The sequence below is a fragment of the Perognathus longimembris genome, chromosome 16, assembly GCF_023159225.1.
Source record: "Perognathus longimembris pacificus isolate PPM17 chromosome 16, ASM2315922v1, whole genome shotgun sequence".
NCBI classification, from domain to species: domain Eukaryota; kingdom Metazoa; phylum Chordata; class Mammalia; order Rodentia; family Heteromyidae; genus Perognathus; species Perognathus longimembris.
Genome location: NC_063176.1, coordinates 50,778,853 through 50,801,437, shown reverse-complemented (window position 1 = coordinate 50,801,437; position 22,585 = coordinate 50,778,853). Strand labels below are relative to the sequence as shown.

Sequence of the window (22,585 nt, the reverse complement as noted above, 5' to 3'; positions counted from 1 at the left end):
CGGGACGCGCCGGGGAAGGAAGGGTTCGCGTCGGCTCCGTCGCTCTCTGCGTACCGCGGCTACGAGTCCACCCAACGCCTTCGCTTCCCAAAGGAAGAAAAGCAAAAGGAAAAGCCAGGCAGCGCCGGGGCCGAGACGGAGGACCGGACCGAAACCCTGAGAGTCCGGCTCCCGGGAACGCCACAGGCGCCGCGCCATCACCGCGGCGTCACGTGACCGCGCGCGGCAGTGACGCGCTTCCGGCGCCGCTCCGCGCAGGCGCAGTGGGCTTCCCGTTCACGCCTCCCCCCCCCTGTCCCGCCCCCAGCCATTCCAGCTATGGCGGCGCCTCTGGGAGGGATGTTCTCGGGGCAGCCTCCCGGACCCCCGCCACCCCCGCCGGGCCTCCCGGGCCAGGCCTCGCTTCTTCAGGCAGCGCCGGGAGCTCCGCGAAGTTCTAACACCACGCTGGTGGATGAGTTGGAGTCATCGTTCGAGGTAAGCTGGGGTTAACGATAGCTGCGCGTGCGCAGATCAGCTCCGGCACCCTGCGTGCACGCGGGGATACTGAGGCAGGGAGAACGCGCGGGTCGGGTGGCCTGAAAGGCTGAATGCCAGTGGCCGGCCGTGTGCTGCTTAGGGCTGCAGCCGCGGGCCCCTGGACCGCACGTTTCTGTCAACCCTGGCTTTCCAGCCCGCTGTCGTTTGATCTCTGCGTGCCGAGTTCGAGTCCATCCTCTACACAGCGCAGCCTTTCTGCCGAGCTCCACTCTTAAACACTCTTGGCTTTCTCGTAATGAGACCTTTTTAATTTTTAATTTTTTTTTGCATTTTCCCCTGTTTTCTGTAGACCTCCCAATGGCCGCTGGCACCTGCTTGTCTACTTTCGCATTTCTGTTTGGGTGACACTCTTTCCTCCCACCCTCCCCCACCCCTTTTTCTGGCTTTCCCCTTCTAGTTCTATAAATGACCTTTGATGGAACGAATTTGTTGAGGTGTTTGCCGCCTTGCCATGGGGAAGAAAATTGGAAATTATTTAGTCCCGTCTCCTTTTGTGAGCGGAGTAACTGAGACTCAGAGCAGAAGAAACCTTCCCAAAGCCACACTTTAGGTTTGTATAAATTAGGACCAACACACAGGCCTTTAACTCTTCGACAAGAAAAGTTAGCTGTGCTTCATATATATGTAATTTCGGGCTGGTTCTGGGGCTTGAACTCAGGGCCTGAGCACTGGTCCCTGAGCTTTTGCTCAAGGCTAACCCTCTACCACGTTGAGCCACAGTGCCACTTCCGGTTTTCAGGTGGTTAATTGGAGATAAGAGTCTCAAGGGACTGTTCTACCTGAGCTGGCTTTGAACCCTGATCCTCAGATCTCAGCCTCCTAAGAAGCTAGGCTTACAGGCATGAGCCACCGGCGCCCACTTTAAAATTTTGAAAACACTTAAAAAAAAAAACTGCCATACCATGTCTTCTGCATATTGATGTCCAACTGTGAATAAGGTTTGTGTACTTAATTTTTTTAAGGGTTAGAGAGGATTAAAATTCCTCAAATTAGGATTCCTCCCATCTTCTTCATAACCCTAATACTTCTAGGCAGCTACCCAGCCTAGTGGGCTTGTGTGTTGGTTGATATTCTGAAGGAGATGCTTTTGGTTAGCCATAATTTTCCCAAAGCATGCCTATCCTAATCATATCCCAAATGTGACAGGAATTAACTTTTCAAGTAGTACACAGAATGGTAATTTGTTGAGCAGTTGCAAGGATAGAGGAATTTCTCTGATTGTCTTTCTCAGTCAAACGGGGAAACTGTCTGCTGGAGAATGTGTTACTTTCGCAAGTCATTTAGTTCATGACCTAAATTCGCCTAACTCCCACCAAGTGAATTGGCAGCCTGCTCATGGGATTCTGCTTTCCTGAAACTTGAAACCTTCCTCCCTTGCTACCTGACAGCTGTCGTCATGCTCTTTGGCCCTGCAGAGGGCCAGCATGATGCGTTTACGGAGAGTTGCCTGTGCATGAACTCCATAACAGACTCATGTGCATCTCAGTCATTGCTCCTTGAGAGAGAACATCCTCTCCTGGGTTTGGTAATCTAAGACCTGCATTACTCTCTTAAACTTAAGTGTTCCTAGTACTCAATATACTGGTGAACCAGGCAGAATTTTCACCCATTGGTAAGGAACAGATAATAATGGATAATAATAATGTCAGTTCATTGTGTGAAAAATAAGTTGGGCCTAAGGATAAAACAGGAACAGAAGGGAACCGATTTAAAAAGAGCAGACTAAGATAGCATCCTGTCCACTGATGGCACTTGATAAATAGTCACATCAGTAGGGAGGGGCAGTAGGGGCTGAATGATATTCAGGCTTGATGCGAAAAGAAACAGTAAGGAAGGGTAGGAGGGAGTAAGGTAACAGTAAGGTAGGAGGGAGACTAGATGATGGTGCCTACCAATGCCATTGTCTCATTTAGGAGGCTGGTTGGGATTTAGTTTACCAAATATCTTCATTGCTTTGAATGCTGAGCTGTTGCTAACTTACTGACTGCCTCGGGAGAAGTTACTTCTTAGTGCTGAAGTAAAGTTTTTGATGTGTAAATGACATTGTTTTCTGTTTTTTATGTTTTGACCACACAGGCTTGCTTTGCCTCTCTTGTGAGTCAGGACTATGTTAATGGAACCGATCAGGAAGAAATTCGAACTGGTAAGAAGCCCTCCCCCCCCTTTTTTTTTTGGCCTGTCCTGGAGCTTGAACTCAGGGCCTGAGCACTCTCCCTGGCTTCTTTTGGCTCAAGGCTAGCACTCTGCCACTTGAGCCACAGCGCCACTTCTGACCATTTTCTATATATGTGGTGCTGAGGAATTGAACCCAGGCAAGCACTCACTAGGCCATATTCCCAGCCCAGAAGCTCCTTAAGATAGTGTTTTACTCAGTAAGATTCCTCATGCTAATTTTACACTTAGTATTTTTCAGTCTTATGTGTATACTGAAAGAACTTTTTTGGTGAATAAGATGTTTATAAATGCAGTACACTTCTGACATACTGTGATGCTAGTTGCTGAATCTGAGTTGTCTTTCTTCAGAAGACCTCATGGCTTGCATGTCAGAGAAGGTCTCTCACTCAAGAAAGGCATGAATTACCTGATATGTAATTTTGGTTACACATGGAAAGTTGAGACGTCATTGCTGTAGCAAAGATTACGAATCTCAGATTATGTCTATGAGAAGAGGCTGCTTTAACATTCTGACCATTTATGTGAGAGATCTATTTGTCTTAGTTTTTATTTAATTTCTCTCTTTTTTTAAGGTGTTGATCAGTGTATCCAAAAGTTTCTGGACATTGCCAGACAGACCGAATGTTTTTTCTTACAAAAAAGACTGCAGTTGTCTGTCCAGAAACCAGAGCAAGTTATCAAAGAGGTACAAACTTCCTTTGTTCTTTGTGGTGAGGATTGTGATTATGCTTTGATGGGTTATACCCTTTTCCTGTGAGTTACTGTAGGACTCCAGCCTGCTGCTGTCAAGCACTGCTGGTTGCAGTGTTCATGACCCTCTGGGTAAGTAGGGAGCCAGGGAGTAGGGTAGAGCCTCAAATAGAGCACACAGAAGTTGGGAGAATTTTCCTGGAAGAGTTTTCTTAAAAAGGGCGGAGAAGTCATTCGAATAGGTGAAAGTTTATTTCAGAGGAACTGTGTCCTGTTTTTTAACTTGATTTTGAGACAGTCTTGCCACGTAGCCAGGTTGGCCTTGGACTGAGAATTCCTTTGCCTCAGCCTCTGGAGGGCTATTGCTACCACACTGCTCAAAAGTTCATTTGTTTTAACTTTGTTACTACTTAACAGAAGTTAAAAATGAAGACAGTATTAGATAGACATCATTCACTGGAAGAGCTGCTTTGGGTTCTCACACATTGGACTCAAGCCGAATAGACCGTTACTTTTGAATTTGCTTTCTCCTGAGTGTTCCTAGTCAGTGAGGAACTTGTTTTCCCTGTGTTTGTCTGCCCTGGCTCACTCCATCACTGTCGTTTGTAGGATGTCTCAGAGCTGAGGAATGAATTGCAGCGGAAAGATACGCTGGTCCAGAAGCACCTGACGAAGCTGAGGCATTGGCAGCAGGTGCTGGAGGACATTAACCTGCAGCACAAAAAGCCAGCTGACATCCCCCAGGGCTCCCTGGCCTACCTGGAGCAGGCGTCCGCCAATATCCCTGCTCCTCTAAAGCAGACCTGACAGCTCTGTGCGGACAGTTTTGCCAAACACCCTCTTGTGGATATGACATTTTGGAAGATCGCTTTGCTAGACAATATGATGACGTCAGTTGTATGTTCACATAGAATTTCCCCCATATTTTCACTAGCCATTAGCTTCCCTTTTTCTCCCCCGCTCTCCTCTTGCGTTGTAGCCCACTGGTCTCAATCTCAATCCCCTTGTTTCAGCTAGTACTCGCTTGATTTCTTTCATACTTTGTAAAATGCTTATGTTTTTGATAATGGAAATTTGTTTTGTTTCTTGTATGTAAGTTCACACAATTAGTATGGAAACATGGATTCTTAGAATTTTTATATTTTATTTTTTATTTTTGTTGGTCCTAGGGCTTGAACTCTGGGCCTGGGTGCTATCCCTGTGGTTTTCAACTCAAGGCTAGCATTCTACCACTTGAGCCACAGTGCCACTTCCGGTTTTCTGGTGGTTAATTGGAGATAAGAGTCTCATGGACTTTCCTGCTTTGAACCCTGATCCTCATATCTCAACCTCCTGAGTAGCTAGGAATACAGGTGTGAGCCACCCACACTTGGCTGATTCCTAGAATTTTAAGGAGCTTTGACTTACTAATTTAAATTTTTTTGTGTGTCAATTGTGGGGCTTGAACTTGGGGCCTGGGAGCTGTCTTTGAGCTCTTTGGTTCAAGGCTAGTACTCTACTACTTTGAGCCATGGTGCCACTTCTGGTTTTCTGATGGTTAATTGGAGATAAGAGTCTTACAAAGATTTGTAAATTTGCTGTTTGAAGACTGAATTATGTCAGGCAACGTTCTAACGCATTATAGTGTTGGAGATTGTGAGTCAGAAGAGGGTCAGAATACGCTGGGTCAGGATAATAATGCAGTGGGAAGATCTTCTGGATGCTGGCTTTTATTGGGCAAGTGTCTATTTTTGGCAGTGTTTACTCACGGATCGTAAGGAGCATGATAAGCGGATGCTGTTGTGCTCTACAGCAGTGAGTTGGTGTGAGGACTAGGCTGGCCCTGTCCCAGGAGCAGGACAGTTGGGGCACTTCAAGGTGGACGTCGAGGGGCCCACGCTTACTGAGTGGTTCTTTTCATTTTGAGGTTTGTTCACGTTTGTTGTTCGATTTTCCTTTTGGGAAGCAGAGTCAGTTTCCTTAAGGAAGGTTCTTGTCCATGGGTTTGACTCCGAAGGCCTTGGGCTTGGGGTGCCCTGCAGAACACTCCTCGCCCCTCCTCAGACTTCACCTTTGCAGTGAGCACGTGGGGCTGAGCGGGGCAGGTACTTGCCCCTTTGGCGGATGCTCTTGTTTCTCTTACATCCTGTGGCCCACATACTCCGCATTCTCTGCATAGGATGACTGGCTCTGTGTCCTGGCACATTCTCTCTCCAGCCTGAAGCCCCCTTCACATGCCTTCATACGCACATGGTCCAGCCCGGGTGCTATTCTGCTCTGGTTTGAGAGGGGGTCTCATGAACTTTCCTGCACAGGACAGCCTATAAATGGTCCTGTTCTCAGTCCCCCCAGTAACTATGATTATACGCATGAGGCGGCAGCAATTGGCTTATTTAGCTGTTGTGTACATGATACTTAGGCTCATTTTTTGTGGTGTGCTTGTCTGTGTACTTGGCACATGAACCTATAATTACCAGCCAGAGACCAACCAATTTCCTTAATCAGGTGCTGGTTGCTTCGTAATCCTGGTTACTCAGGAGGCTGAAATCTGAGGATCACAGTTCAAAGCCAGCCTGCACATGAAAATCTATGATACCCTTATCCCCAGTAACAACCAAAAAGCTGGAAGTAGAGCTGCGGCTCAAGTAGTAGAGCACTAGCCTTGAGCAAAAAAGCTGAGAGACAGCACTCAGGCCCTGAAATCAAGCCTTGGGTCTAGCACATACACAAACCAAAAATTCCCTTAATTAGAGGTTTAGTTAACACATTTTTTTCCTTCAGTACTGGAGCTGAACGCAGGGTCTCCCATTTGCTAGGCACTGGTACACTACTTGCTAAGACATATTCCAAACCTTTTGCTCTTATTTTTCACATGGGGTCTCATGATTTTTCTGGGGCTGGGCTGAACCTGTAGTATTCCTACCGATGGCTTCCATGTCACTGGGATCGCAAGCACATGCCACCCTGTCTGGCTTATTGGTTGTTTGTTTGTTTTGTTTTAGGCCAGTCCTGGGGCTTGGACTCAGGGCCTGAGCACTGTCCATGGCTTCTTTTTGTTCAAGGCTAGCACTCTGCCACTTGAGCCACAGCGCCACTTCTGGCCATTTTCTGTATATGTGGTGCTGGGGAATCGAACCCAGGGCCTCATGTGTATGAGGCAGGCACTCTTGCCACTAGGCCATATCCCCAGCCCTGGCTTATTGGTTGTGATTGAGTCCTTTTTGCCCAAACTGGCCTTGAATTATATTTCTCCTGCTCTCTGTCTCTCAAGTAGCTGCGTTTACAGGAATGAGCGACCATGCCTGGCTTACACAAAGCTTTGAAAAGTTGTGTGTGTGTTTTTTTTTCTTACATTATAAGGTTTCAACTTGGTTCTCATGTTGATTACAAGCTCTGATTGGCAGCTTTAGATTTCTTGATTAAGAACGTAAAATATGCTATGTTTACAGAAGTCTTTCAATAATGAAGTTGTTCTTGATGAAAAGATTACAAACCTTTGTACATGGTGCTTAGTGAAGATGTTTGGGGTTTTTTTGAGTCAGTCCTGGGCCTTGGACTCAGGGCCTGAGCACTGTTCCTGGCTTCTTCCCGCTCAAGGCTAGCACTCTGCCACCTGAGCCACAGCGCCCCTTCTGGCCGTTTTCCATGTATGTGGTGCTGGGGAATCGAACCGAGAGCTTCATGTGTAGGAGGCAGGCACTCTTGCCACTAGGCCATATTCCCAGCCCAGTGAAGATGTTTTGAACTAGTGTACCTACAAGCACTTGCCACCTGGGCAGGTGTGGGGGTGGAGTCAGAGGACCAGAAGCTGATGTAACACTGTGGGGCTGTGGTACCCTGCTGATGAACACCAGCCTTACCATAAAGTAAGACAAAACACATTGCTTCATAATTCCGTGTAGGCAGACAACCAAAAACAAGGTGCTTATGATACCTGCAAATACCACATGTCCTGCTGGCTAAAATAAGGGACTGATCCCTTTTCTAAGTAGTTACAGCTTTATTCTTACTCTTAATATCTAACAAAAAAGCTGGAAGCATATATATACACAGGGTACCTTGATCTTAAACTTCTTATCCACCACCATGAGCAGTGTATTTCTGATATTTATAAGTTATCCCAGCTAAGGTATTTTGTCATAAAAGTCTGAGAGGATAGTGGCTTTAGGCTATCCTGGAAATTAAGCAAATAGGACATAAAAACTGGTACTAAAACATACATCATGTCACCTGTAGGGTGAGAAAGGTTTGCATTTAAAAAATGACCTTAGGGCTAAGGATATGCATTCCTAGCATGGGCAAAACTCTGGGTTTGATACCTAGAACTACCAAAAAAAAGGACAGAAAAATTGCATTGGCATGTTGTCTTGTTTAGATAATATGTTTGCCTTTAATTTGTGAATTTCAAACTTAATTATATTTCTCCCAAAATGACGTACGTGTGTAATCAGCTATGTTTTATTTGTAGATCTCAACGTGCACTTTCTATTTTCAGTCTTTTCCTTCCTTTAATTTTATCTTTATGGAAAAGGGATACAAGTCACAACCATTTTGTTATTGTTCAGTTATGTAAAGTTTTATTCAGACAGCAAAAGCTTCAACAGTGCATAGAATGACGTGTTTATAGGCCACTTGCTGGACCAGCACCGAAGGATTGAGAAGAGGGTTTTTTCCCACCGAACGTTGCACCACATCTCATCTGATTATGTTGCTCTGGCAGAGGGTAAGAAAAGTCCCTGTGGGCTGGGAGCAAGGTCAGCACCGTGAGCAGTTCAGTTCCAGGTTCCTTTAGTATGATCAATATCCATGCACTGGGTACACAACGCATCCTGAGGCAAATGGTCTAAACCCAAAGGCCACAGGTATGGCTGACTCGAGAACAGACAGTCCAGGAGCCTTCGAAAGGCCCCCATCAGCACAATGGTCATGGCAACTAAGATACACTGCAGAGCAAGGAAACACTGTGGGCAGAAAATTCCAGTTGTACCATCTTGCTTAGTCCTCGCAAAGCCCCTTGTGAGGTAGGTGTTATCCGGCTGTCATCTCTGCCTGTCCTAGACCTTGGAGGTCAAGACCAGCCATCTACGCAAGCTAGAGTACATTCCTAACAGGTATGCGCTTTTTGGTTATTTGATTGACTTTTTCTGTTTCTTTTGAACTTTGTTTTACTCCTCTTTCTATTGAGGTTAGATGTGCATTTTAGAATTACATTAAAAACAACTTTTCAAGTGCAGATGACTAGTATCCTAAGGAAAATGGAAACCACTTTTAAAGCAGACTGGGAATCACTAACGCTGGCATACCACAAAGTGGAGTGCAGCGTTACAGACACTTAGCAATAATACAATATGGAAGTCGTTAGGAAGTTAATAACAGTGTCTTATCTGGGTGTTGTCTCTAATAGCAATACTTACATGAATATGTGTCACAATGAAATTGAAGTGTTAGTGCCAAAATGTTGTTTTAGCTATCATACAGAAACGATTATAAGTAAGTTATTTGGTTGGTGTTCCTTCATTCCGATGGTTTAAATGCTTTTCTATCATCCTGTAATGTATGCCAGAGATTGGCTTAGAAGGAAAAGTACTTGGTGAACCATTCCTGGTGCGCGGAGCCCTGCTTCTGTTGGGCCTCCTTGGCTTGGGCTGTTTCCCCTTCTTGTGGCCTGAAAACAAGCAAAAAGAAATTCCTTAGGTGGTTTTGAAGAGTATTCATTCCTCCAGGGAAAGATACCTTCTTTTTTTTGTGTGTGATAGTCCAGTTAAAGGTCTGTACTTCTTTTTCTAATTCACTTTTATTGTTTTAACGGTGATATACAGCAGGGTATGTTTGCATACGTCAGGTAATGCGTACATTTCCTTTTGCTTAGTGTCATCTGTTCCCTCATTCTCTCCCATTCCTCCCTCCCGTCTCAGCCCATGAGTTGCACAGTTCACTTTCATTAATGTCCAATGCACTCAGCTGCTGCACTTTTTCACACTTCTCAGATTCTGTGCCCCCTCCCCACCCTCGCACAGATGTGCACACGAATACACCGCATAGACGGTAAATACGAAGTCAAGAGAAAAAGAAAAAACAGATTAAGAAAAAAGTCCTTTGTTTCCATATCTTTGGAGTTCATTTCAGTGTGTATGTTATTTTATCTGCATATGAAGAGGTGCTTCGGTATTGCACTTCTGTGATTCTCTCCTAACACTGTCTTCTTTGGTCTCACTGTATGTGTGAATTCAGAATTCTGTGTAGTTTGTCATATCCTAGTGTGTTTTTGGCCTAACGTCTGCATATCAGGGAGAACACGCACGCAGGGTTCCTTTTGCTATTCTTTCCATTTGCCCAAGTGCCAGGCATTTAGCAGGTGTCAGGAAGGATGCCCACCCACACCGGCTAGGAGAACTGGAATAACACCCTCTTACTCCCACTTACCTTGGGGCAGTTTTTGCATCTAGAGCCTGGGCAGCTTTGTAAGGCCGGCTACAGCTGGGGCTGGGGTCCAGGCTGGGTGACTTCGTGATGGGAGGGGCATTGATCCTGGAGCTCAGATCTCCACTCAGAAAGTTCTTTGCGTAGGAGGCGAGGTTGGGCACGCTGACCACTCTGCTGGGCACCTCCTCCATCTTCTTCTTCTGAGTGTTAGAGGAAAATGTCTGCTAATGCTTCCCCCAGGTCACACTGCGGAAAAGTGAATGAGGCCCACCCCACCAAACTTCAAAAGCATATTATTTTTAAAGTTACCTTTTCTCTTTCAGTGTGACAACCCAGTACTTCAAGCATGCTAGATAACTACACTCAGCCACATCCTCAGCTATTTGAATGTATTTCTCCGATCTTTATGTTTGCAAGAAGCACATGTTCACAGACTCTTTATCCAAGTGCATACTATGTGATTCTTTTGATTGTTGTTTTAAGAATTTGGTAGACCATTCAATATCCTAAGCACGGGCTGCCTAAGCCATTCAGTAGTATACTTGGATGAAACTTAATATGGCCCACCCAAAGAGGGATGTATGGAAAACTATAAATGTACTCTACTGGTTCAGCTCACTTAAATGTATTATGTTGTTGACCATGAAGAATACTTGGAGGATCCCGAGTACCACTCTGGGGTAGTCTAGTCTCAAAACAAATCCCAACCCAACAACAGCAACACATTACCATTTGCAGGATATATGATAGTACATTCCCCAGTACCGTTAGAAAAAAAAAAACAAGGCTGTGTATGGTGGTGCACTCAGGTAATCTCAGCTACTGGGAGGCATAGGTAGGAAAACCCTGGTCAGAGCCAGCCCCGGGCAGGAATTTGAGATTCTATACCAACCAAAACAACAGGAAAAGCAGAAGAGGGCTAGTGTGACTGGTGAGAGAGCACCTGCCTGGCGGAGTGGGAGGCCCTGGTTGCAAACCCCAGTGGAAGATTCCAACCACTTCCCTAGTCTCCCATTACCCAGACAGAGGTACTATTAGTAATGACACATCATTTGGAAAACAGGTTCCTAGAAAATAGTGGTGAAAAATAGTAACAAACAGTAGGCAGACCACACCAAATCTGCCCACTGTTGGTTAGTACTTTGTTTATTTCCTATGGGTCTCTTTTCAGTGACAATTCAATATGCTATTGCTACCTCGAAGAGAAAGGAAATCAGCAGATCTGTGTCATGCACTAAAAGCAAAGTGTGTGTGGGATCCAGCAGCTTACCTTCATGGAAGGGGTCAAATACCCCGGATGCGGGTTAAATGAGAAGGACCGATTCCGGTGGGACATTGTGCTGGGGAATGCAGCATAGTGAAATCTTCTCTCTTCCTGGGAACCAAAGAACAGAATCTAAATGAGCCGAAGAACAGGGCACTGGCAGCCATGGAGATTGATCATGTTTACAGACTGGAGGACGTAATGGTATCCTGAGGAAATCAATTCTTCCTGAAGTGAGCCTGGCACTGGGCTTCACTTGAGAGGAGATGGCGATGAGACTATGGGAGGGAGAGGAAGTCCATCAACCAAGCTGCCAGCCTCTGAAGCTGGAAGTAACTTCACCTCCTATCCCTTCTGGAGGAAAGGGCAAGCTGATTACTCAGCAAGAGAAAAATCCAAGCAGGTGTAGCTTCTGAAATCCCCAGTCCAGTGCAGAATGTTACTTATTAAGGCAGTGAACTAAAACTCCCACATACACTCCATCACTTTTTAATTGCTTTTTAATGTATGCACAAATAGAGGCAAACACAACCCCTCTCTCATTTCAGCTACAGCTGTGGTCAATCTGTGTGTGCCCTCTTTCAGTTTGTCCATTCCTCCTGTGTAATTTCTAAAGCAAATTTGATATTCAGCTATAACATGTTGAATACCTATTTCTATTAGATGAGGATTCTTCTTAATGATACGATCATTCCTCACAATTAGCAAGCCCTTCTTAGTATGCTCTAAGTGTCAGTGGTCCGAGGAGGAGGAGATGAGGTGAGGCAGGGGTGGATGGAAGGAAGGACAACCCAAAGGAATGACTGCTAGGCCTTGATGACCTGGAAAAAGAATCAGTGGGAGTTGAAAATACTCCTCTCAGGAGCCAATGGTATTGCTTTGCCCTTGAAAATACATGGTCATTTTTTATGAAAGGAGGACCACTAAATGAGAAATCTGATTGATTCTACTAATATGTCATGGCAAGCCATTCCAGATTTTTCTCAGGCTTTTTAGGTTACACAAAGAAAAGGGCTGGGAATATGGCCTAGTGGTAAAGTGCTTGCCTCGCATACATGAAGCCCTGGGTTCAATTCCTCAGCACCACATATATAGAAAAAAGCCAGAAGTGGCGCTGTGGCTCAAGTGGTAGGGTGCTAGCCTTGAGCAAAAAGGAGAAGCCAGGGACAGGCCCTGAGTTCAGGACTGGCCAAAAAAAAAAAAAAAGAAAAGAAAAGAACCAGCCAGGTGCCAATGGCTCTCACCTGTAATCCTAGCTACTCAAGAGACTGGGATCTGAGGATCACCGTTGGAAGCCATCCAGGGCAGGAAACCATAAGACTCATATCTCCAATTAACCACTCAAAAACCTGAAGTAGAGCTGTGGCTCAAGGCAGTAGAGTACTAGCCTTGACAAAAGAGCTCAGGATAGTGCTCTGAGTCCAAGCCTGTGACCCAAACAAACAAAAACCAATATCAACATCAAGCAAATGCTTTGATTTTCCTATGTCAATTTTTTTTTTTTTTTTTTTGCCAGTCCTGGGGCTTGAACTCAGGGCCTGAGCACGGTCCCTGGCTTCTTTTTACTCAAGGCTAGCACTCTACCACTTGAGCCACGGCGCCACCTCTGGCTTTTTCTATATATGTGGTGCTGAGGAATCGAACCCAGGGCTTCATGTATACGAGGCAAGCACTCTACCGCTAGGCCATATTCCCAGCCCTCTTGTATCAATTTTCAGTAGTACTTTATAATACCAGAGAAGAACCGAAGGGAAGAGTCTCTGTAAGGCCAAATTTTAGGCTCTTAGCGACATGGAGTGCATGCCGCGAGTCCCCGGGACTGAGGTATCCAGTGAGAGTTTGCGGGCAGGGAGCTGAGGGCCCCTGCCTCACCCCGCAGCCTCACCGTGAGCTGCTTGATGATCTCCTCTCTCTCCTTCAGGCGAGTCTGCAGGCGGCCGATGAGCTGCAGGTCCTCCGGCCTCGACGCTCCCTTTCCTGGCTTCTCTCCGCAGTCTTTCAGTCTGTTCAGGGCAGGTGGCAGGCAGGCGGTTACTACCGCAGTTACTCAACAAGGCAAAGGGAGATCAAGGGCTCAACCTGGGATGCTGTTTGCTCAGCCCAGCCAGCCTGCCGCAGGCTGCTGCCGAGGCCGAATCCAGGGTACCACCTCCCCGTGACTTCCGTCACTTCTCTCCAGGCCTCAGGCCCTAGAAGCCAAAGACGCAGGTGTACACATAGATATTGCACGACACCAGGGATGCAAGAGCCAGGGATGTTGCTGGAAGACCTGGGCAGAAAATGCAGCCACCAGCTGGACAGCAGCAGAGTCCTCTCCCTGGGAGGAGATGGCTCTGGCGCCCTCTACTGGGAACGCTGGGTGCAACCTGAGCAAAAGGAAGAAGTGGGTCCCACAGCCCCTTTTAGCTATTGGGGGACAAGAGGGGCTTTGCTGTAGTTGAGAATCTAGGGTTTGCAGAACATTTCAAGTCAGGATACAGTAGGGCACTTGAACATACATGTTCATTGTTGGACTGTTCACAATAGCCAAGTTATGTAAACAGCCCAGATGCCCTACAACGGATGAGTAGATCAGGAAAATGTAGTACATATTTACAATGGAATTTTTCTCATCAGTTAGAAAGAATAATATGTCATGTGCCAGGAAATGGATGGACCTAGAAGGAATCTTGTTATATGAAGCAAGCCAGGCTCGGGGAGATAGACCACACATTCACCCCTCATTGAAAGGTCTTCCTGTGTACCTCTGCACCCCTCTGTATCCAGGTCCTGTTTATCTTTTAGCACTTTCACCATGTGGAATGAAGGTGACATTCACTTGGCTCCTTATTTCTTGTCTGTATCCAACATTTAACATTTCCGAGCATATGACAGCAGAAGCTGTCACTAGGACGAAGCTTGATGTTTAGAAGTAGCCCAGATCTTGCTAATTTCTTCCTAGTGTAAGGGGTGACTGTACCCCCAAGGAACCATCGATTCTCACAGGTTTTCAGCGCTCTACAGTCTCATATTCTTGCATGCCTAGAAACAAAGGGCTTCCTGGAACTCGGAACTTGTGGATTTCAAACCGGGAATGTCTAGGGACCCTTAGAACAAGCTGGTATCCCCACAAATGGTAAATCTGTGGGTCTCTCCCAACCCAGGGCCCAACATCTTACTCACTCGGCCTCCAGGGCAGCCAGCCGGGCCTGGAGTCGGGCCTGGGCACCACTAAAATCAGCCACCATGGCCTGCATCTCCTTCCGGTGCTCCTGGCGAAGCGCCTCCACCTCCCTGGCCCTCTGGGCTTGATGGTCCTCCTCTAGCAATCTGTGGTGGACAGACACACAGTCAGCTTGGTCCAGGCTCCAGGGCTGAGCCCCTTGAACCTCTGGGGTTTATTAAAACCTTCTCTCGTGATAGACCTGCCTGATTTGGGGACCCCTGAGTTGAGGATTATGGTACATGCACCCATAGGAAGGAAAGCTGGGTCTCTGAGTTATGGAGACATCCTCTTAGCAAATTCCCCTGCCATTCCACATCCACGAAGAAGAAATCCAAAAGAAGAGCCACCTTCTCGGGGTGAATCGAGAGCAGATCTGCCTGGAAGGAGCCCCAGAAAACACACTTCCCATGAGGCAGCTGGAAAAGCCTCTCGGAGGCCTGGGAGACCACTGGTCCAGGACCAGATGAGGTTGGAGAATATCCCTTGGGGCTAGCTGCTGTGACCATGCTTGTTCTTTATCACTTCCTGGCTGACAACGGGGGCAGCGTCCTCTTCTGTTCAATGGAGGTGACACCGGTCCCTACACCACAAGGTCAGTGCAAGGAGAAAGTGTGCCGCCTGGGTCTAGAGCATCCCCAGGGCCTGAAAGATGTGTCCAACCACCGTCTATCATTGTTTAACCTGCAGGTGTGGCCCTAAGGTCCTTTTCCCTCAGGAAGCACTGCATAATTTGTACAAGATCCTTTTCCCCAGAGAGGGGCACTGTTTTCCTAACTTGGAGGGGAAGGTAACCCAAAGTAGTTATGACCTTCACTCTTTCTAGGGACTTGTCCAGGTCCATACAGCTGATCATTAGCTGAATCTATGATATTCTGCTCCTGTCAGTGAGCTCAGGCCGGCTCCCTTGAGCGGGAGCCCCATAACCTAAGCTTACACGGGGCTTGAGATAGTTCTCAGTGACATGATCCTGGTAGGCCTGCTGTCTACCTGGAGCCTAGAACTCTGACCGCTGTGTCCCTGCCACAGCGCTTCTGCCCATCCTTACTTGGTGCTAGAACCTGAGTTCTACTGAGTTCTACTGAGTTCACACTGAGTCCTGGGTCCCTCAGACTCCTGCAAGCAGGGTGGGGCCCTGAGTTCAGGTTTATTTAAAGTTCACTTTGATATGTATTATTTTAGTAGACACATAGAGGCATTGCACCTTTGTGTTCCTCCTCTAAGACTATCCTTTGGTCTCGCTGTGAGTGAATGTCTGGAGTACTAGAGTTCAGACTTTTAACAAAGCTCTCGTGAGGCATCTCAGCCTGGGAACCTGGGTCCCCAGGGACCCAGGTTCCTTTAAATTTTAACAACCTGTGTGCTAGACAATGTTCTTCCTGGAGAAGAAACATTCCCAAGGTGAAAACCCAGTTGTCCTACATCTACTGGTGATGGGAAACCAATTTTGTGAGTCCCCCTGAACTCCTTCCCTCTCCTCCATAAAGAAGTGCCGTGAAAGGTAAATGAATCAGCACAGCCAAAGCCCAAAGGAGTTTTGGGCTCATGGAGTAGGATTCAACATACATAGCTAACAAATAATGGGGGGCGGAGGGGTGTTGGTAAAAGAGCAGAAGGCCCAGGTGAACTAGCTCACCACTTGGTCTCTTCTGGCTTGCCCTTGTTTATTCTGGGAAAATCCACCCCCCGCCCCCCGCCGCAAGTTCTGAGATCTAGAATTGCCATGAGCAGAGGAGGAGCATCCGCGAGAGGCTGTGTGCCAGGGAGCATTGTGTTTGGAGAGTACCTGTCTCCCACCGAGGCCCACACACCTGCGCTGGTCGCGGAGCTGCAGCGCCTCCTGCTGGTGCTGCTCCACCTCGGTGCGCAGCCGCAGCAGGGCCTCTTGGAGCTGAGCATTCTCCTCCTGAAGCTCGGAGGCCCCGCTCTGCCCCTGCCCTGAGGTGGTGCCCGGTGCGAGGCAGGTCAGGCCCAGGCCTTCTGCATCCTGAGGAGAAGACCAGTGTGTTCAGGACCAACCCGAGCAGGCACAGCCCAAGGGAAGAGCAATGGAGGCCCCTGTGCTCTGCCCAGCCTGGGCCCAGGCCAGGCTCCCGGCTCTGGAGGGAGGGTGGCACCTCTGCTGTCTTGTGGTTACTGTGCTTTGTGGATCCCTCCTCCTGGGGTGCCCTTCCAGCTAACGAGTAGTCTTTCTGTGCTGCAAGTCGGGGCAGGAGGCCCTAGGTCTGGCTGAGCTGGAGCAGCAAGGGGCCTGCGAGCTACAGGGTGGAGGGTCGTGGCGCTTGGTCAGTCCTCCGCATGGAGGGCGAGCTGTTCACAGAAGGCCTCGTGCGAGGAGGGAACGCGCAGGGGGGAGCAAGGAGGACCACAGACAAGGGCTGTGGTGGTGAGGATGCGGGCAGATGTGCGTGCCAAGAGCCAGACGGGGAACAGGGCCAGGGACACCGCTTGTAGCCAGAATTAGCCGCTTCCTTTCCTCCTCTTTCTCTTTATTCTTTTTCCCTCTCTTTCTCTTCTTCCTTCTTCCTCGTCCTCTTCTTTTTTCTGTCTCTTTTCCTTCCTTCCCCTTTTCCCTTCCTCCCTCCCTCCCTCCTTCCTCCCTCCCTCACTTCCTCCCTCCCTCCCTTCCTCCCACCTTTCCTTCCTTCCTTCTTTCCTTCCTTCCTTCCTTCCTTCCTTCCTTCCTTCCTTCCTTCCTTCCTTCCTTCCTTCCTTCCTTCCTTCCTTCCTTCCTTCCTTCCTTCCTTCCCTCCCTCCCTCCCTTCCTTCCTTTCCTTCCTTCCTTCCTAACTCAGGGCCTGGGCATTTTCCCTTAGCTTTTTCACTCAAAGCTGGAACTCTGCCACGTGAGTCACATCTTTTCTTTTGGCTTTTGGGGGATTGATTGGCAATAAGAGTCTCATGGACTTCCATTCCTGGGCTGGATTTGAACCAAGATCCTCAGATCTCAGCCTCCAGAATAGCTAGGCTACCAGGTGTGAGCCACTATGCCTGGCTAGTGGAGGCTTTGTGATGCCAGTTTGGGGGTCATTTGGAGCTTATTCCAGTGGGAGTCGCTAATGCGTTTATATAAAATCATGCTAGGCATCACCTGGATATCTGAAGTCGTTTGTGACAAGCTGGAGGAGAGAAGCCAGGGGAGCTCATTGTGCTGCTGGCTAGAGCGGGAACGATGGGCTTGCAGGAAACTGATGGGTAAAGTCTGAGCAGGAAGTAGGAGAGTCCTACAGAACCTGGCTGTGGAGGCTCCTCCTCTACCGACTCCTTGCTGGAAGTTTCTCTAGGGAGGTATTCTGAGAAATCCTTCTGCAGACCAAGGTGGGACTTGTTGTCCGCAGGCTGTTTTGGCACCTACACCTCCAGATGCCATATATCATAGTTATAAAGAAGGCGCAGCTCTAAGACCCGCATTTTGCTTTTCAAGGGCGGGAGCCCGCAGGGTGCGGCCCTGCAAGCGGAGCCTTCCATTCAGGTCTTTGGGTTTATCCCACTGAGTGGTGAATCATCTTAATTAGTCAGAGGGTTCCATCCGAGGTGATGCAGGGTGGGGGTGGGGCTGACTTCTTCATTACACAAGAGCTACCAGGTGACCCCCTTTGCCATCCCATGGGAAATGCCAGCTCTAGGGTAACGTCCGATGATCCCTCAGTCAAATGGAGGGTGTGGATATAGGTGTATGATGGTCAGACCTTTCTCTCATATATTTGCCTGTCACTGCAGGGTGCCAACTGTCCCCTGGACGGTGGGTGGCGCACGATCCCACCGCTTGCACCGCGTAGCGATCCAGCCCCTGGAGCTCGTCTTTCATGGGGCCACTCCCTGTGGTCCTAACGCCGCTCCAGGAGAAGCGGGGGTGAGGGGAGGGACGGGGCTCTCACCTTTGTGCTCTCAGGGTGGTTCTCACTGTCTTCTGGACACGGGCTGATGAGCTGCTGTCTCCTCGAGCTGCCCAGAGCCCTCAGCTCAGCCTGCAGCCCCTCCAGGTCCTTCTGGTGCTCGGAGCAGGCAGCTCGCTGCTCTGACAACTCCTGCCTGAGGGACTCTGGAAAAGAAAGGCCAGCGGGAGTCATAGTCAAGGCCGAGGTCTGCCCTGCTTGCTATCCTGGGGTAGGGTCGGCAGCTGCGGAAGGCTGGAGAATGAGTTCACTGAACGTTTCCCAAGAAGACACAGCTGTATCCAGGCTTCAACATTGAATGTGCTGGGAAACAGTTCTCAGTGAAGCCCTGCAACCATCTAATCCGGTTGGTGTTACCCTCCATTACTGCTCCATTTTACAATAAGCGTCTGAGACACTGAGTCAGCTGCCCAGAGTCTCACAGTTATTTCCTGGTAGCGTGGGAAATCAACATTTCTGGGAATCACCTCCTGGGACACTGATAGTTAGGATGGGTAGCAGTTAGGGTGCGCCAGGCTGAGCCCACGTAGAGAGCCAAATCCTGAGGCAATAGCAAGCAAACCTCAGCTCCCGAGTCAGGGAGCTAGAAGGTCAGGGGTCAAGTGACCTAGGGACTGCCACTGGGGCTCAGAACCTCAGGCCAGAAGTCTTGAAATCTATGTCAACTGTAGGGACATTCTCCTTGCCATGGTGGGGGTCTTGGCTGGATGACGGAGGTGGGAGACGAGCTCTTCAGCTCAAGGCTAGGACTGGCGGAGCCATACCACCACTTCTAGTTTTCTGGTGGTTAACTGGAGCTAAGAGACTCACAGACTTTCCAGCCGGGGCTGGCTTTGAACCCTGATCCTCAGATCTCGGCCTCCTGAGTAGGTAGGATTGCAGGCGTGATCCCCCGGCCCCCCCGGCTATACTTAATAACTTATTAAATCCACACTGTAACCCTACCAGGTAGAAACAACGGCAGCTCCATTTCATAGAACAGGAACATGGGACTCAGGGTGCTCATATCATCTCACCGCTGGTTGGGGACAGAACCAGAGCTGTTACTCTGGCCTGCATAGACCTGGGCCCTGCTCTAGTTGCTAATGGTACCATGGGAGTGCCCCTGCAGGGGCCCCCAGGTATGGGGGGGCAGTTTTACCCAGCAGCAGGGCCTGCTGGGCTTGCATCCTCTCCCGCTCCTCTTGCAGCTCTTGCCTCGCCTTCTCCTCCAAGGCCTTGAGCTCCAGCCGGTGGGCCTGGTGTTGAATCTGGAGGCTGTGGCTGGATTCCTTCTTCAAGCGTTCCTCGGTGGCCTGTGAGCAGAAGCAGCAGAAAGCAGGCATGACTCAGGCTACAGGAGATGGTCTAGCAATGGCCTTCCCACAGCAGCCATTTTGTGCCGTATAAAGTCACTCCATCCACAGCCGATTGGTCGAGAGCAGACTCATGCTCTAAGATGGGCCAGTCGGACTTCTTTTCTTTGGGAATTTGGTGTTAAGAAGTGGAAGAGAAAGGGTGTAAGAAAGAAAGACACAGATTAAACATGCCACTGCAGATTTACCACACTCAGGAGCACTGAAATGAGCATCTTACATCTTCTCCAGGACAAGGGAGGGGGGAGAACGTATCTGCTAGGAGGTAAAAAATCAACTATGGGGATGTTCATGTCCGAATCCCTGTGTTGCCTTCCAAGGAAAAGCATGTAGACATGACTGATGGAAGATGTTGGGATGGGAGATTACTCTGAATTATCTGGGTGAACCTCAGTCACGAGATTCACTCTCAGAGGGTCGCAGGCAGGTCATCGGGAGATGATCTGGTAGCGGAAGCAGAGGAGAAAGCAGGAGAAGAGATCTGCAGTTGCTACACTGTTGGCTTTGAAAGATGGCAGTGGCCAAGCATCAAGGAATTCAGACAGCCTCGGAAGCTGGGAAAGTCAAGGAAAGAAATTCTCCCTGAGAGCCTTTAGGTGGAACTCAGCCCTGCAAAGGACCTTGGCTTGAGAATTTTGAATCTCTAGAACCATCAGCTAATTCACCTGTGTAAGACACTTATATTTGTAGTAACTTATTGCTGCAACAATAGCAAACTAATAGAGTCCTTTTGCTCCTCTCCCCTCCCTTTATCTCTTCTCTACCCATCCCTCTCCTCCCCTCTCCTCCTCTCCCCTCCCTTCTTCCCCTTCATTCCCCTTCCCTTCCCTTGGCTGTAGAGCTTCACAAGACCACCAGGGGGCACTCAACAACCTCGAAGTCAAGTCAGTACCTGAACCCAACAGGCTCCTCTGGGTCCGCTGGTTAGCCTGCCACATCCACTAGCAGCTGTATGTAGGTGGGCTTACTGTGCCCCCAGGAAACCCAGCCATTGCATGCAAAACTCCCTGCACTTTTCTTGCACTGCTCTGGCTTAGAGAACCCCGATTGGCGACATTTGTATCCCCAGGAAAATGGAGATGAAGAAATTGAAGTGAAGGGTTATAAAAGTTTGCAAAATCTCTCTGGCCACGTGGCTTTGGATTTGTGTACCTCAGCTGCCATCTTGCTTGGACAGAAGCCCCTGGGCACCACGGTTGGGTTTCACAGTGGGCGGGAGAGGCATCCTCACTAGGTCCTCTAGCCTCAGTGGGTAGTCTAGATACTGTAAGGGCTCCACCTCTCTCTCTCTCCATGTCCTACACTGTGGACAACTGATTCATGGGTCCAATACACAGAATTACAGACACAGTTTGAGTGGGGCAGAGACTGTTTAACAGTGAGGTAGCTCTTAATGGCTACTTAGATATATCCAGAATAAATAAGTGAATAGGAGTGGACCTTTAAAAACCAAAGCCCTCAGCCATCTCCTGGCCTGAGTACTTCAAGTGTATTATTTCTTGATCTCTACCACCCAATAAGATACACGCCGTTATTTGTCATTTTATAAAGGAGGAAACTGACGTACAATAGAGCTAGGTGGTCTATCTGAGGTCCCTCCCCCGCACCCCCGCCCCTGAAGAGGCAGATTCAGGACAGGAGCGCTGGCAGTTCACTCTTAATCACAGTGACTGAATATCTACGATTGTCAGTGAGAACCAGGACTCAGTTTCTTTGGTCTCATTTAGCAATTATCCCCATGAGACTGGATGATGAAGATCTCCTAAACCCAGTACCAAATTCTTCAGGGACTCCAAGGGGGACTCCTCTTCCTTTCCTCTACGTAGGCCTCAGACCCCCCCCTCCTTCAGCACAGACCCACAACCCCAGGGCTTCCTCCACCACTCTAGAATGGGTTAGGGTGGGCAACCTAGAAGGAAAAGGCCTCTGGAAAACAAAAAAGCCAAAGCCAGAGTATATGGTGTCCTGAAAGACTAAATACTGTTCGAAATCAAGAAAGTACCCATTCTTTTGTGCCCCCCCCCCCCAGTATCTATCACTCCCCACTTTCTGACTAAGTGGAATGTACAAGGATGGTTTGATTCCCTGACCTTACTCCTGATGAGTAATGTACCCAGAACTAGAAGGAAATAAAAAAGCCTGGCACAAAAAGTATTTTGTTCAAAAGAATGCTCCAAAACAGTTACAAAACAACAACAGGCATCCATGTCACAAGGTCCTTTACTGCATCACTTCAGACCCCATATCTCTGTGGTGGGGTGATAATGCCGAAACCTCACAGTAGGGGTCAAGCACGGTTTGAGAGGATTTTGCTGCTGAGCTGGTGTTTCTTAATGTGCTGCTGTGGGGGCCTCCCTCCTGTCATGAAATCAAGCCACTCCTGGGTTATGAAGGGCATGTGAGGGAGGAAGCAGCATACGACAAGCCTGCAATGCTGGATCTGACTTCCGGCCTGGCCTTCAGGAGCTGGGTGACCTTCAGCAAGGCACTGGGTCTCTTGCAGCCCCTTTCTTTGTGTAGCAAAAGGCACTAGGATAATGAGGACCTTGGGTGGTGGCGAGGACCACAGATAACAAAAGGCATCTCTTCCATGAAGGGCACTGCAGAGGTTGTATGCCCTGTAAACTCCCTCTTCGGGTTGTAGCCATACCTTGAGTTCCTGGGCTTTGGCCTTCTCGAGCATGCGCAGGGCTCGCTGGTGGGCAGCCTCCAGCTGCGCCTTGGTGGCCTGGCTCTGCTGCAGGCTCTCCTGGAGCTCATGCTGCAGCTTCTCCCTCTCGTGGTCTGAAAGCTGCTTGAGCGCCTGCAGGTCGTCACGGTAGTCGTTGGTACACTGCTCCAGAGCCCGCTGCAGCTGAGAGACCTGCAGGGAGGCATCCTGCCTCAGGCCCTTCCCAGGACTGCCCTTCCTTCCTTCCTTCCTTCCTTCCTTCCTTCCTTCCTTCCTTCCTTCCTTCCTTCCTTCTCTTTTTTCCTTCTTCCTTCCCTCCTTCATTCCTTCTTTCTCTTTCCTTCCTTCCTTCCTTCCTTCCTTCCCTCCTTTGTTCCTTCTTTCTCTTTC

General features: G+C 48.7%; 2 protein-coding genes across 2 annotated transcripts in view; one reads left to right on the top strand and one right to left on the bottom strand.

Moving 5' to 3' along the window:
- The first annotated feature begins 303 nt into the window (after positions 1 to 303).
- On the top strand, positions 304 to 4,472 carry Med28 (mediator complex subunit 28). Its single transcript, XM_048364556.1, has 4 exons — positions 304 to 477; positions 2,617 to 2,683; positions 3,288 to 3,400; positions 4,015 to 4,472. Exons 1-4 carry the CDS (start codon positions 319 to 321, stop codon positions 4,210 to 4,212), a joined length of 537 nt encoding a protein of 178 aa, XP_048220513.1. The 5' UTR covers positions 304 to 318; the 3' UTR covers positions 4,213 to 4,472.
- A 4,255-nt stretch (positions 4,473 to 8,727) lies between these two features.
- The window catches only part of Fam184b (family with sequence similarity 184 member B), a 58,358-nt gene continuing 44,500 nt past the window's right edge, over positions 8,728 to 22,585 (bottom strand). Inside the window, exons 10-18 of the mRNA XM_048364127.1 lie at positions 22,175 to 22,387; positions 19,311 to 19,464; positions 18,152 to 18,315; positions 16,085 to 16,260; positions 14,234 to 14,380; positions 12,957 to 13,074; positions 11,078 to 11,182; positions 9,808 to 10,007; positions 8,728 to 9,049 (exon numbers count right to left, since the gene is read on the bottom strand). Coding sequence (XP_048220084.1) covers positions 8,956 to 9,049; positions 9,808 to 10,007; positions 11,078 to 11,182; positions 12,957 to 13,074; positions 14,234 to 14,380; positions 16,085 to 16,260; positions 18,152 to 18,315; positions 19,311 to 19,464; positions 22,175 to 22,387 — 1,371 coding nt within the window. The 3' untranslated portion in view covers positions 8,728 to 8,955. The remainder of the gene's footprint in view (positions 9,050 to 9,807; positions 10,008 to 11,077; positions 11,183 to 12,956; positions 13,075 to 14,233; positions 14,381 to 16,084; positions 16,261 to 18,151; positions 18,316 to 19,310; positions 19,465 to 22,174; positions 22,388 to 22,585) is intronic.

Coding starts and splice junctions, on each gene's coding strand:
- Med28 (XM_048364556.1), top strand. CDS start 319: ATGGCGGCGCCTCTGGGAGGGATGTTCTCGGGGCAGCCTCCCGGACCC. Junction 478..2,616: donor AGTTGGAGTCATCGTTCGAG/GTAAGCTGGGGT, acceptor TTGACCACACAG/GCTTGCTTTGCCTCTCTTGT. Junction 2,684..3,287: donor TCAGGAAGAAATTCGAACTG/GTAAGAAGCCCT, acceptor TCTTTTTTTAAG/GTGTTGATCAGTGTATCCAA.